This window comes from Strix aluco, chromosome 4 (genome assembly GCF_031877795.1).
Source record: "Strix aluco isolate bStrAlu1 chromosome 4, bStrAlu1.hap1, whole genome shotgun sequence".
NCBI classification, from domain to species: Eukaryota; Metazoa; Chordata; class Aves; order Strigiformes; family Strigidae; genus Strix; species Strix aluco.
This window is the reverse complement of record NC_133934.1, coordinates 103,661,462-103,674,491: the sequence shown is the minus strand read 5'-3', so window position 1 is coordinate 103,674,491 and position 13,030 is coordinate 103,661,462. Positions and strand designations below refer to the sequence as shown.

The window sequence follows — 13,030 nt, the reverse complement described above, 5'->3', positions numbered from 1 at the left end:
CACCTTTAAATTTTTGCCATTGAAAAATTTTATTCTGAAATCCTTAATATTCTGTTCATGCTTCATTGCCCAGGCATTTCAGCTTTCTTAAAGCTTTTTTTTAAGGTTTGTGAGATATACCCTTCCCCGAAAGGTTAATAGAACTGGATTGATTAAGAAAACAGTCTAAGAAGCCAAGAAATTATATCTACATATTTTTGCAACATAATTATCCTTTTCTGAGTTCAGAGATAGACTTAGCCACCTTGCAGCACACACCTGTGACAGCTTCACTGCTAAATAAAGTGAGGTTAATACATGCAAACTACTTTTTTATTCTTTTAATAATACAGGAATTCTGATGTCACTCATCTTCATTGGAGAAATAGAGTAGGAATTTTCATTATTAAAGCATGAATTACCTAGTCATTTTCTGAGTGATTTGAAATGCATCAGTATTATGATTTGGAATACTTGTTTTCAGTAAAGACAGTATTTTCTTGAGTAAAAACATTTTTGAAATCCTTTCCTTGGGGCTGTTGAATGTTATTTTTTCTTCTGTGTGGTTTGTGCTGTCTTCTGAAGTCTGTGTTTTGCTCAGATTTTTTTTTAGCTCAGCTTTGTAGGATTTTCATGTCCTAGATGAATAAAATTCACGTAAAATTGATTTTGTGCTTGTTGTTTGGTGCACAGCTTAATGTTTTAAGGCAAGTGCAATGAAGGAAGAAGCCTCAGTTACATGTTCTATGCATTAATAATTTAAGGAAACATATTGCTGTCTCTTCGTTTCTTTGTTTTCCCACTTAGTGTAGGGCAGTGTGTGCATCCACTCCCAAGGCTGGGGACTAATTGTACGAATACATTCACTTTTGCCTTGACCAACAGAGTAACTTAAATATTTTAGAAAGTGTTGAAGGCAGGCTCCAGTGCAGGAATGTTCTCCTGCCTTTAAAAGAAAACAGAGAAAAGAGGAGTTAAGCACAGGAACTGAGGTACATTCATTTCCATTCAGACAAGCGCTGTACAGAAGCAGTCACCAACAAATACAGAACAGTCAGTCTCACTATTAGTTCTGTGTTTTGCATTCTGGATACAGGGCTGTTCATCTGCCTTGGTTCTCAACAAAGACCTCTGATTTCAGAATGAGATCCTTATTTTTTTGCAGTGATGCATTAATAAACATTAAGGTAATAAGAAATGAGTTTGTTCTTTCTGGCTTCATGATACGGTACTAACTGATCTGAAATTAATAAGGAGACTCCTCTCCCCTTTCCCTTATTCCATGCAACTCCCTGATTGTCTGTCCCAAAACTTTGATGTTAGCTGCTAACATTTGGTTACGACCATAAAATTATTCTTTTTAAATTTTGTAAAATTTAGTTCTGTTCCTCCAACAAATGGGTACATAAGGAATTACATGTATAAAACCATCACCTTACCACCTAACCTACTGTTATGTGAAATGTAGTCATCGTTACTGTTCTGTGTTCTCTTTTCTAGTTTCCAAATAAAACAGTAGCCCAAGTTGCATGCAGTATGCTGAACATGCTGATACATTATGTACATAGACTTCAAGTGTATCAAGCTGATTCACCTTTAAGAATTATTCAAGTAAGTAATTTTTAAAAATTTGAAAATTTTAATTCTTTTAAATGTAACAGTAAAATGATTTCAGAAATTAAAATACCAGAGTATTGACAAGTATATTTCACAAAATGTTAAATTAGTAGAAACATAATCTTACTGATCATTAATTGTGTGGGTTTGTGTTGCACGCACTTGCTGACTCCAATATTAACATGTAAAATGGCTGTGTCATGCTTATTTTTTCTCCAATACAACTGTGTCATTATTTACATGAGAATATTGTCAATAAAGTGCAATTTTTTTTAACATTAAATATATTCAAATATGTTTTAGTGAGAAAGTGATTACTTAAAATACAGATCTACAATTGTATTTTGCATATCCATATGCAAAACACTTTGCATTAAAGTGTTTCAGTATAAAGCAAAAATAACTATTTTGAATACACTTTAAATAACAGTGAAGTAGACTATGGCCTCTGTGAGTCTGAACCACAGAGAAAACATAGAGGTCTCCCAGGTAACCAGAAAGGGAATTATGCGGAAGCTTCTTAAGAGGTGTAGCAAGTATTTCTCTGCTCCTCTGCAGTCATATTGTTGATTAAGTAGAGGTAGGGTGTTTACAAATTCTTGTAGTTCTAAGAAATAACAGAGCTCACATAGCCCTGTGCCCAAACCCACGTCAGGCTCCTTCATGCACCCTACAAGTATGTTGAATCAAGGTCTCTTCCTGCCTGAATATTTTGAGTAGCTGTGTAATTTCATTGTCCCTAATGCACCTACGTCAGTCAAACAGAATGTGTTCCTTCGTTGTCTTCTGCAAAATTCAATTAAAAGGATTTTATTTTTTAAAAAAAGTGGCAAGGAATACTGTAATTTGTCTCAAATTTAATAGAATTTAACCGTGAATTGGGATTGTTCAGCCTGGAGAAGGGAAGGCTCTGGGGAGACCTTAGAGTGGCTTTCCAGTACTTAAAGGGGGCCTACAGGGAAGATGGTAGGGACTTTTTGTCAGGGAGTGTAGTGACAGGACAAGGGGTAACAGTTTAAAACTGAAAGAGGGTAGATTTAGATTATCATAAGGAAGAAATTCTTTACTGTGAGTGTGGTGAGGCACTGGAACAGGTTGCCCAGAGAAGCTGTGGCTGCCCCCTCCCTGGCAGTGTTCAAGGCTGGGTTGGATGGGGCTTTGAGCAACCTGGTCTAGTGGAAGGTGTCCCTGCCTGTGGCAGGGGGGTTGGAACCAGATGATCTTTAAAATCCAAACCATTCTATGATTCTGTGATCTAGTATTGTGTCACATTTACCTGCTTAAAATTTTATTTTAAACTTAAATATTTAAATCGTATCTTTAAAGAAACTATGCTATATTTTCCCTAGATTCTGATAGCAACTATTACCCATCTGCTACCCAGTACAGAAGCTTCCTCTTACGAACAGGACAAGAGGGTAAACATTTTTCATTTCTTTTTAATTTGTCAATTTAATTACAAAGATGTGTGACCTAGCATTGTTACAAAATTTAAGCTGTGCCTTAAAGTAGGGATTCAGCTCTTTAAGTATAATACAGTATAGTCTTCTCAAATATATAAAAAATTGGCTCACCTAGTTTGACAAACATAGTCCTAATGGGTTTCTTAAAAATTGATTTAGTATAAAAATACTCAGGGCCCTTCATCATTAGGTTTATTATATAGTGCCTCTGAGAGACAAACTTGTAATGTATTGTGTGAAATGAGTATGATGCTTATATGTCATTTATTAGTAAATCAGTTAAGTGGATTTTCTTTGAAGGACTTTTACTTAACTTGGGAAATATTTTAGAGAATCTTGCAGCCATCTATCCAAATTGTTTCCTTATTCACAGCTAAGTTTCAAAAATTAAAAATAATTATTTGAAGCCGATGAGGTAGTAATAATTTGGTGTGTATGTATGTCTTAATCTAATTCTGTTCTCCAGTCTTTAAAAACATCCCCTAGAGGGAGTTGGTTCTTTTGCCGAGTAGCCTACAATACAGAAAGCAGTTGGATTTCTTTCAGGTGATACCTGGTGCTGCATAGCATTATTGACATGTTGTGAAAGAAATTCTATGTTATTTGTAAAACATTAAATGCAGCTGAAATAATTCAGTTCCGTGTAATCCTTGATCCACTTTACAGTGAGATTTATGTGCAGAACAGTGCAGCAGCCTTAATTTGTACCTATGTAATCTGTCATTTTAAAAACAGCACCCTACAAATCAATTTTTAGAATCATGGGTATCCTTTTAAGCACTGTCTCTGCTCTCATACTTACTATGATGAGAAACTAATGTATGGATGGTCTTTGTGAAATATCTCAGTAGCCAAAGTTTTTACCGATGCTGTAAGTTTTGAAGATACAGTGGCTTTTAAACAAGTGTGTCCTGCCATTACAGCAGAAGGTTGACTCCACTGAACTGGAAAAAGAAAATAAAACAGAGACGTAAAATACAGTGGTAAATGTAAAGTAGCAGGTGCTGGTTTAATTGATTTGTAATTGAAAGTGTTTGTTCCAGTTGGTGGTTTCTTTACTTCTGTGCTTATTGGATTGGATAATGGCCTTGCCATTAAAGACCTTGCTGCAGCCTCTTCACACTACAGGAGCAGAAAATGATAAGACTGAAAGATCCGTTCTTAATTGTATATATAAGGTACATGTTTCTTTACTCTGTAAATGAGAATTTCCATGTATGGAGCTAGTGTCAGTTTTCATGGAAATGAAGACAGAAGTTTTCTGTGAGCTGACCTCCATTCTATGGCTGTGGAGGGCTGTCTTAGTTCTTGTATGGTTTACTGTAACTGCTTGATCTTTGGTATATTTGGAATTGTTGATTTTGTTTTACGTTTTGTGATGTTTAACCAAGTTCTTTTTTGTATGTCATATCAATAGCAGACACTTGTGTTGTAGAAGACCAGCTATACATTTAAGACAGGAGGATGTAGCTTTTATATTCCAAGCAATTTTATTTAGCAATAAACAAAGTAAAAAGCACTAAGTTATAATTACTGTCTTTAGGGACACAGAACAAAGATAGCAAGGGAAGGGGATTAAAACATCCAGCAGCTTAGACCTAGCATATGTAATTAAAGAAGATAGGAGATCTAAAAATAAAGGTATCTTGGTGATTTGTTGTAAGTTTTGGGTTTTGTTTCTTTATTGTTAAATTCCACTTCAGTGTAGACACTGTTTTAACAATTTTCTTTTTAGACCAGCGTTTATTTCTGTAAACATTAAGCATCTAAAACATTTTCAACATTTTGTCCTGCCTACCTGGTTCTAGCAAATCAATTAAAAAATGGAAATAAAAATAAACGTTACTGAAATTTCTACTTGATAGTTTTATAAGAAATAATGTCATGAAATTCTGTTTTTGTTCTAGGTTCTGCATGGGTGTGTCTATGGGTCTCAGTGTTTTAGCAACCCTAAATATTTTCCTCTAAGCCTTTCTGATTTGGCATGTGTGGATTATGATCCTTTTATGCATTTAGAAAGCCTGAAGGAACCAGAACCACTGCATTCTCCAGACTCAGAGAGGTCTTCTAAACTTCAGCCAGTCACTGAAGGTTTGTCAAATTGCATAAATACATTTTCTTTCAAAAAAGTTTTATCTTGGTTTCCAGTATTGAAGTGTTGGCCTAAAGCATAAGTTTTAAATTATACCTAGACACTAGGTAGGAACCATTAGTATGGAATGAGCTAACATAATTTTGAGCAATTACTGTTTGATTAACTGAAATAAGTATCTTCTGAACAACATAAAGATCAATTTGATATGGATTCTTCTGTGCTCTGTGTATCATCAAAAAGTGTTAAGTACTGTAACATGGATAAGTGTTGCTTTTCATTTTACTTTCAGTAAATGAATTTTTTTTTTAATTTTACTCCTTTTTCTAAGAATATTTTAGATTTTTTTTCCTGTCTGAGCTTGCAGTATTGAAAGCTTTCTGTGAATTTTTTTAGCCTATCATAATTTGTTGTCAATCTGTTTACACTGTTTAAAACCACAGAGTTATCTAAAAAGAGAGAAATTTTCTCTCATCTGCTTAGAACCTTATCAGACCCGGGAATTAGCATTTTCTTCAGAACTCAAAAATAAAGGATCAAAAAACTAAGCTACAGAGGAGTAGCATGTATTATGCAGTGTATCTAGTAAATATCAAATGGCTATACTGGGAAGAAAATTGAAAAAGATGAGATTAATACTGATACCAGAAACTCTGTGTAGTGCTATTCTCCCTCCATATTAAGTTGTTCCATTTAGGCTTCCTTAAAGGTATTAAGAACCAGATAAATGCAGCAGCTCTTTGTAGCAGCTGTGTGCTAACAGCAGGTGATTTTGTGGTCTGTAGTGACTACGTGCTGTTTTTTATGTAGAGAAAATGGCTAATCATTGTGCCCTTGTCTAAGGCATGCTTCATCATCCTCAAGTACTTTTTTGGCCAAAGAATTCTAAACATAGAGCTGTCCCCTAATAAGCTCAGTATTGGATTGAACAAGTCTGATTTGAGAACTGTTGGCAGGAGGAGCTGTAATTATTAAATTTACTGAAGAATGAAGCAAGGTACTATAGTTGGCTTTTTGTCAAATGGCTGTGGTCTTATTAGTAAAAAGTAATCATCTGCTGGGTCAGAATGAAAGAGGCTTCGAAGGATTCATTCTGTCCTAATTACAGTCTCACCTATACATATTATGTAAAGCTAATATTTAAAGCATTTGCCAAAATTAACTTCCACTGCATGTTCTATTACAGTGTAGTGAATTGTAGTAGCTTTTTATTCCTGGCATCTTTTGTATTCTGTAATAATCTGTAATTATGGGTTAGCAGCAAATGCTGTGTGGCTTTTTTAATCTGGCAATCTGAAAAGACAACCCTGAATAGATTTCTCTTTAAATGAATGTAGTTGCACAAAGCCTTAGCATCAATATCTTCATTTTGCATTTCCGTACGTGATCTGTTCTTTTATGATTTCTTGTTAAATTTCTAAATAAAAGTAATTTCAGATGTTCCTTTTATCTCTCCAGATAAATTAAGGAAGCCCCATATGTTTTTAAAGTTTCAAGGCTCTGGAATTGTAAGTCTGATCGTGAAATTTAATTGGCAAACTACAGCATTATAATGCAACCCTGGTCTTGCAACCTTGGCACTTTTAGTCCACATTGCCAGGCAGAGAATAAAATTGGCAGTGCTTAACCGATCACACAGCATCTGTTCTCCCTGGCATTGTTGGAGTGAGAGGAGTAAAGTTAGTGGATAACAACCAGTCTGGGACTCGATCGAGACAGTGGGTCAATTAGTACAAGCTAACAGCAGAGCAGTATGCCAGTGGGTCGACCTCTTTTTTTAGTAGAGTAAAAGTGTTATCATGATATCTTTTTTGAAGGAGTGGAAATGGACAGGATGGCAGTTGTAGGGTAATCAGGGAAGTTCTACAAAGACAGAGTGGGGATTACTAGACTCTTTCGTTAGGTCACAAGCAAAGCTCAAAGTACTGAAATGCCAGAATTCTTACAACAGGGTGCTTTTGATCAGTTTAATGATGTGACTGACATACCCTGTAATACCTCCCATTGTTCAAGGTCAGATCCATCACAATTTTTATGGACACTTAGCCCCAGTATGATGTGGTATGAGACTATGAAGATATGGGACTTTCAGTGATACAGGTGTGTAGCAGGGACGGGATCTAGTGAGAGGCTGGAATTAAGCCCTGCAGTAAATGGCAGGGCAAAGATCTGTTAAATCCTCTGGAAACAGGTGATGCAGGGAGAGAAAAGAGCTGTTCCCCTCTCTGTTTCAGTAACCTTCCAAGTGCCATCTCTCCCAAGGAATCTGTTATACCTAGGATTATCTGTGAAATTGTCATTGTCCTCCTTTCTGTGGGTTTCCAGTAAAGTGGTAGATTGCAGTTATTAAGATACACAAAGAATAATTTTGAAATTAAGTGTTAAGTACATTAGAGTGTTATGTTTAAACCAGAATGAACTTCTAGCAGCTGACAATAAAGACATTAGTAGGAAGCTTTTCTTGCATCATCAGAACTTGCAGGCAGCAAGTCTGTGATGCTTTCATGTATCTAAGGAATCACAGGGCTTCTCTACATGGAAGGCTGATGAACTGTTCCTCTAGCTAGTATCAACAGCTTCCTCCACCTACAGTACAGGCATACAAGTGTTTCCTGTGCTAATTAACTGCACCTAACTAGCCTGGATTCAGCATACCCTGACAGAGGTATGCTTTCCCCAAGGGCAGTATAGCATTATAGTCATTTGCTGTACAGTTTAGATGTGCAAAAGCTAACTTGGGCTGCATTGTGCTATGATCTGCTTACCTGCTTCTGATCTTTTGCTTGTCATTACAGGACCATAAACATTTATGAGCGAGAATTAAAATGGAACCTCTCCTTCAGAACTTCTTTGTTGTTTGTGTTAAATGATGCAAGCACTTAGTAAAAAGTAAAATTGAGCGTTTGTGACCCTTGTATTGACAGGGAAGCTGGTTACATGAAAATATGTAGCATTAAACAAAAAGTGCTATACATCTAATGTTAATAAATAGCAAAATCAGACTATTGAATAGAGTCTAGTCATAAGGAATTAATATTTAATGGGATTTTTTTAGCAATTATAGGCAAAAACATTTTGAAACCTGTTCTTCATAGATCACAGATCTGTTAGAGGTAGTTGTGATTGGAAGGTAGTAGTTATATTTCATAGATACAGGGGTCTATCAATTATTGATTTCATGGATTTTCCCCCATTTGGCATATTTCTCCAAATGTATTTTAAACTCTTCTGCATAGATCAATCATTTTTCCTAATATGTTTCAATTTCTGAAGAAAAAGTTTCTCCCATCTGATGTTTAGTCTTTTATTTAAAAAATAGAAATGTAAAGTACTTTTAAGACTTTGCTGTTTGCCTTTTTACTGAAAGGAGACAAAAAATACACTTTTTAAAAAACACTTTATACATGGTACATCCCGATTAGCACAGTTTGTGTTTTGTGAGAGATGCTCTAGAGATGGATTCTCTGTAACCACATGTCTCTATACCTGAAGTTTAAAATTAGAAAGGAGTGAGACTTCCTTAAGCTGATGTAAAATGCAGGTAGCTAAGCTAAACTGAACTCTCTTAGGCTGCCTCTAAATATAATGGAGAAAGAGAATTGTTTCCAGAGACTGATTCATCCCATTTCTCCAATGTGGACTTCTAACTGAGATGAATCAGTCTGTACAGGTGCATCGTTCTTTAGATAGCTAAAAGGGTGAGGAGAGTTAAATTTTACCCTCAGTCATTACTTTTTCCTTCTACTACATAACTGTAGTTGTCTAGATGCTTTTCAGCCAAAGTTGAATTATAAAGAGTTAACAACACATCTTAAGGAAATTCAGGAATCCTCCATTCATGCCACTGATACAAATTAGTGGTGATGGACCTTCAGCCTTTCCACAAAAGAGGTGATTTCAGGGACTGAGAAAAATAAGCAATATAACATGTTTCTGGTAAATTACCAAGTGATCATGTGCACATATGAATTACATTGCTCAAGCAAAAGACTGTGCCATTGTAAAGAGAGCAGAGATGTGTTCACTGAGGAAGACAAGTTGGCAAAGCAGCCAGCTAGACTGCTTTAATGTGTAATGATGTGACTTGGTTTGTAGAATTTGTGGTAAAGCTGTGATGGCTTGTGTTACTGCATATTTTGATCTACCCTCCAGAAACAAAGAGCATGGTTTAGATACTCATTTTAAGAATTCTAACATATTGAATGTCCAGTTGTTCCTGATTGAGGAGATGTGCTTCTAGGAACACATTATAAGCTGCAAATTTAATTTAAAATTCTTATATTTCAAAAAGCATTACTGGGTTTGGATTTTTTTTTTTTTTTTGCAAAGGGAAACCATCACCAAAAACTGATTTGCTGTGTGACAAAAATGTTTCAAGGTTGCTTTATTTCATTTCAACATAACAGGTTACATCTTACAGCTTACTTTTCACTATGCTTCTCTTAATACTTCTGATTTGAGTTTTCTGTCTCATTTTTAGATCAACAATACTGTATTCTAAGAGAAAACTCTGTTCTCATGTTATAAAAGAGACGATGGCAGATCTATATGCCAATTCTTTAATTTTTTATTTTAATTCAAGAGCAAAATTTTCAGAGAAAGACTGTGGTAGGACTTGGAATGGACTTTCCAAATTTAAATTCGATGTTCCACTCTTTGTTTCACTGTATCACCTTTCTTTTCCATATGTCCCTTAAGCTCCTAAGGGAGTAAATTAATGCACAGGCACAATACAGCCATGGTCAGGTTTGAGATCGTCAGATCACAAAACAGTAATAGTAATAACTTACATGCTTTCAGGTCCCTCTCATTTCTTCATGTTTTTCAGCAGAACTTAACTGAAGGCATTTAACCTATGCAGTGTGAGGCTTCAGGTAGCTGGGAAGCTCACACATTTTTGCTTCTAGGAACCTGAGAATATTACCTTATTTACCTGTGCAGTGCCAAGTACTGAACACTTGGCATAAATATTCTGACAGAAATGAGCCAGCCTCTGCATTGTCCAGGTGCTGGTTACTACTGCACTGATCAGCATCCAACTTATTTTCTCTTCGTCTTGTATAAACTTGCTTACGGTTCCGTCTTATATTTCAGCAGATGGCACTATAACTTAATTTCCTTGTATGCTGTCAGTGTCTGGGCATTTAATTCAGCTTCACTGAATGTTCTTGTGTTTGTAAATTTTAGCTCAAGAAGGTTATAGATAATAAAAATATAATATCTAATTTGTTTATATTAGTTTTCAAGGCCTTAATTCATTAAAATATTTGAGTTTATCTGAGTTTCAGAACACTGTAAAAATTAAATTGTTTTGCCAACAATTAACTGGATGAAATGTTTCCCTTTTGCAGTTCAGATCTAGCGCTCCATAAATGTAGGGAAGAGCTAGAATCCCAAATGTTTCTTAGATGCTTTACCCAAACCTTGTGGAGAAAAAAAAGGCACATATATACTAATTGTTGATTTTTGCAGTTGCAGAATGCATCCAGTGCTTCAGAAACTAAAGATCTATCATGACAGTCAGTATACGTTAGAGATTTGCTTTTATTTTTCCACTTAAACTAATTAAGACACCTTCAACTGCAAAGAGAAATTTGTTTATTAAACATTAGTTTTTATTGTGTATAAATACACAATATAAAGGGAAATGAGTTAATTATAGCATACTTACATGTCCGAGAGGTTACATTTTCTCAGTAAATACTGAATGAGAAAGTAATACGGATTTTTGGTGAGAAAGAAGGTGAGAAGTGTTTGCAGCAGTTTTCAGTGTTTAATATAGGTTAAAATATATGGTGTAATCCTGATGAGTACAGTCTTGGTTTATCTTCCCCTTGTAAACTCCAAATTCAGGGCATCCAGGTCCTGTTACAAGACAGAGAGGCTGCAGAAATATGTGCTTTGCCATATTGATCCTGTTTTCTGCCTGTGATCTTCTATAGTGTAATACTTCTGTGTATGGATTCTTCAGCGGATACCCTGAGCCAGTTGAGGGTTGTCTGCCTGACAGAGTTGCTTTGACTAGCTCTGTACTTCATGGATAATGTAGAGTGGGTTTGATAGAAGAATCCAATAACAATAAAGTACTGGGTGAGCAGGGTGTGGTATAAACATTAAGAAATTCCTTTTGTGAATTTAGATAACATTGCATGCAAGTGGAAGGTGTGCAACAAAGAAGGAGGTGGCAAAACCATCTTGAAATACCAGTGCATCTCACAAGATGAATTTCATGTAAGATAGGCACAGTTAACTTCTCTTTCTCCCTCCAAGTTTTTCCAGCCTGAAACTTCTTAAAATGCAGTTGGGGCATGAGATTTGTTCTTTGTAAATTTTGCTACTGTTAGATTTTGTTCAGTATAAATAGCCCAGTCTTTGATTTGGTGCTTTAAAATCATCCAGTATTATTCTCAACCTAACCTACAGCTATATGCTCCCTGGGGAAATTAAGATGGATTAGAGGTTTTGTGCGTCTATGTTCCTTTGTTTTTCACAATGTAATGACGTGTATAAATACAAAAATCCATTGCAGTTGGAAATGGACTTCTTACAACACAATTATGATCTCTACTTCATCAGGAATTTAAGATTTATTTTCACTAGATTAAGAAATTATGTGTTTTAGAAGGACCATGCTGATTGCAAAGCTGTGGTAAAGGAGATATGGTGGGCTGTAAAACAATGAAGATAATTCTTTAACTAGCTTATGATTTTTCATGCTACTTGTATATGAGAACAGTGTTCATCAAAATACATATTTTCCATTACTGAGTTGAATGTATCCTGACCTTGCAGTGCTTATACTCTGTTTAAAAGTGGAGACCAAAAGAAATGCATAAATCTCAGTGTTGTTTTCTGAACTTTTCTTTTAAAACCTGTGTTCTTTCTCTCACAGTGAAAACTCACATGCAACAAGGATTAATTTCTGTTGCTGCTCGTACTGTGATAACACATCTAGTCAACCACTTAGGCCACTATCCTATGAGTGGAGGTCCTGCTATGCTAACCAGTCAAGTGTGTGAAAACAATGACAATCCATATAGTGAAAGTCCTGAACTTTCTCCTGAACTTTTTGAGAATCCAAACCTTCAATTCTTTGTGTTAAACAATACTTCCCTGGTGTCTTGCATACAAATCCAAGCAGAAGACAATATGCCTGGGGGAGGACTGTCTGCTGGACTTGCATCTGCTAATTCAAATGTTAGAATTATAGTGCGTGATCTATCTGGCAAATACTCATGGGATTCAGCCATTTTATACGGACCATCATCTTTATGTGGATCTTCACAACAAACTTCTTTTGCACTTTCATTATCTCAACAAGATAAACCAGAAGATGCTCTTTCGTCTTTTGAGCATGTGGAGGATGTATCTGGAAGGGATGGAATTACACTCCAAGTAAAAAGGAAATTTAGAGACACTGTACCAACATGGGATACAATCAGGGATGAAGAAGATGCCCTTGATGAGCTCCTGCAGTATTTAGGTGTTACAAGCCCTGAATGCTTACAGAGAACTGGTGTCTCACTCAACATTCCTGCTCCTCAACCAGTCTGCATCTCAGAGAAGCAGGAGAATGATGTCATCAATGCAATTCTGAAACAGCACACAGAAGAGAGGGAGTTTGTTGAAAAGCATTTCAATGATTTAAATATGAGGGCTATGGAGCAGGATGAGCCAACCTCACAAAAGCCTCAGTCAGCGTTTTACTACTGCAGATTGCTTCTCAGTATACTGGGAATGAATTCTTGGGATAAAAGGTAAAAAGAAAAGACTCATAGTTTAAGAACTTTCTTTTAAGGAATTGTGCTATTCTTACTGTGTAATAATAGCTGATCATAGAGTGGGTTAAGCCAAAAATACTCCAGGCCAACCAACAAAA

The 13,030-nt window shown here is 35.8% G+C and overlaps 1 protein-coding gene across 15 annotated transcripts in view; it reads left to right on the top strand.

Annotated features, from left to right (window-relative positions):
* Nucleotides 1–13,030, top strand: part of RALGAPA1 (Ral GTPase activating protein catalytic subunit alpha 1) — a 135,797-nt gene that overhangs the window by 76,827 nt on the left and 45,940 nt on the right. For all 15 annotated transcript variants that reach the window (XM_074824645.1, XM_074824644.1, XM_074824633.1 and 12 more), the window contains 5 exons: nt 1,480–1,590; nt 2,946–3,014; nt 4,103–4,237; nt 4,967–5,150; nt 12,044–12,908. In XM_074824645.1, the coding sequence (XP_074680746.1) occupies nt 1,480–1,590; nt 2,946–3,014; nt 4,103–4,237; nt 4,967–5,150; nt 12,044–12,908 (1,364 nt within the window). The remainder of the gene's footprint in view (nt 1–1,479; nt 1,591–2,945; nt 3,015–4,102; nt 4,238–4,966; nt 5,151–12,043; nt 12,909–13,030) is intronic.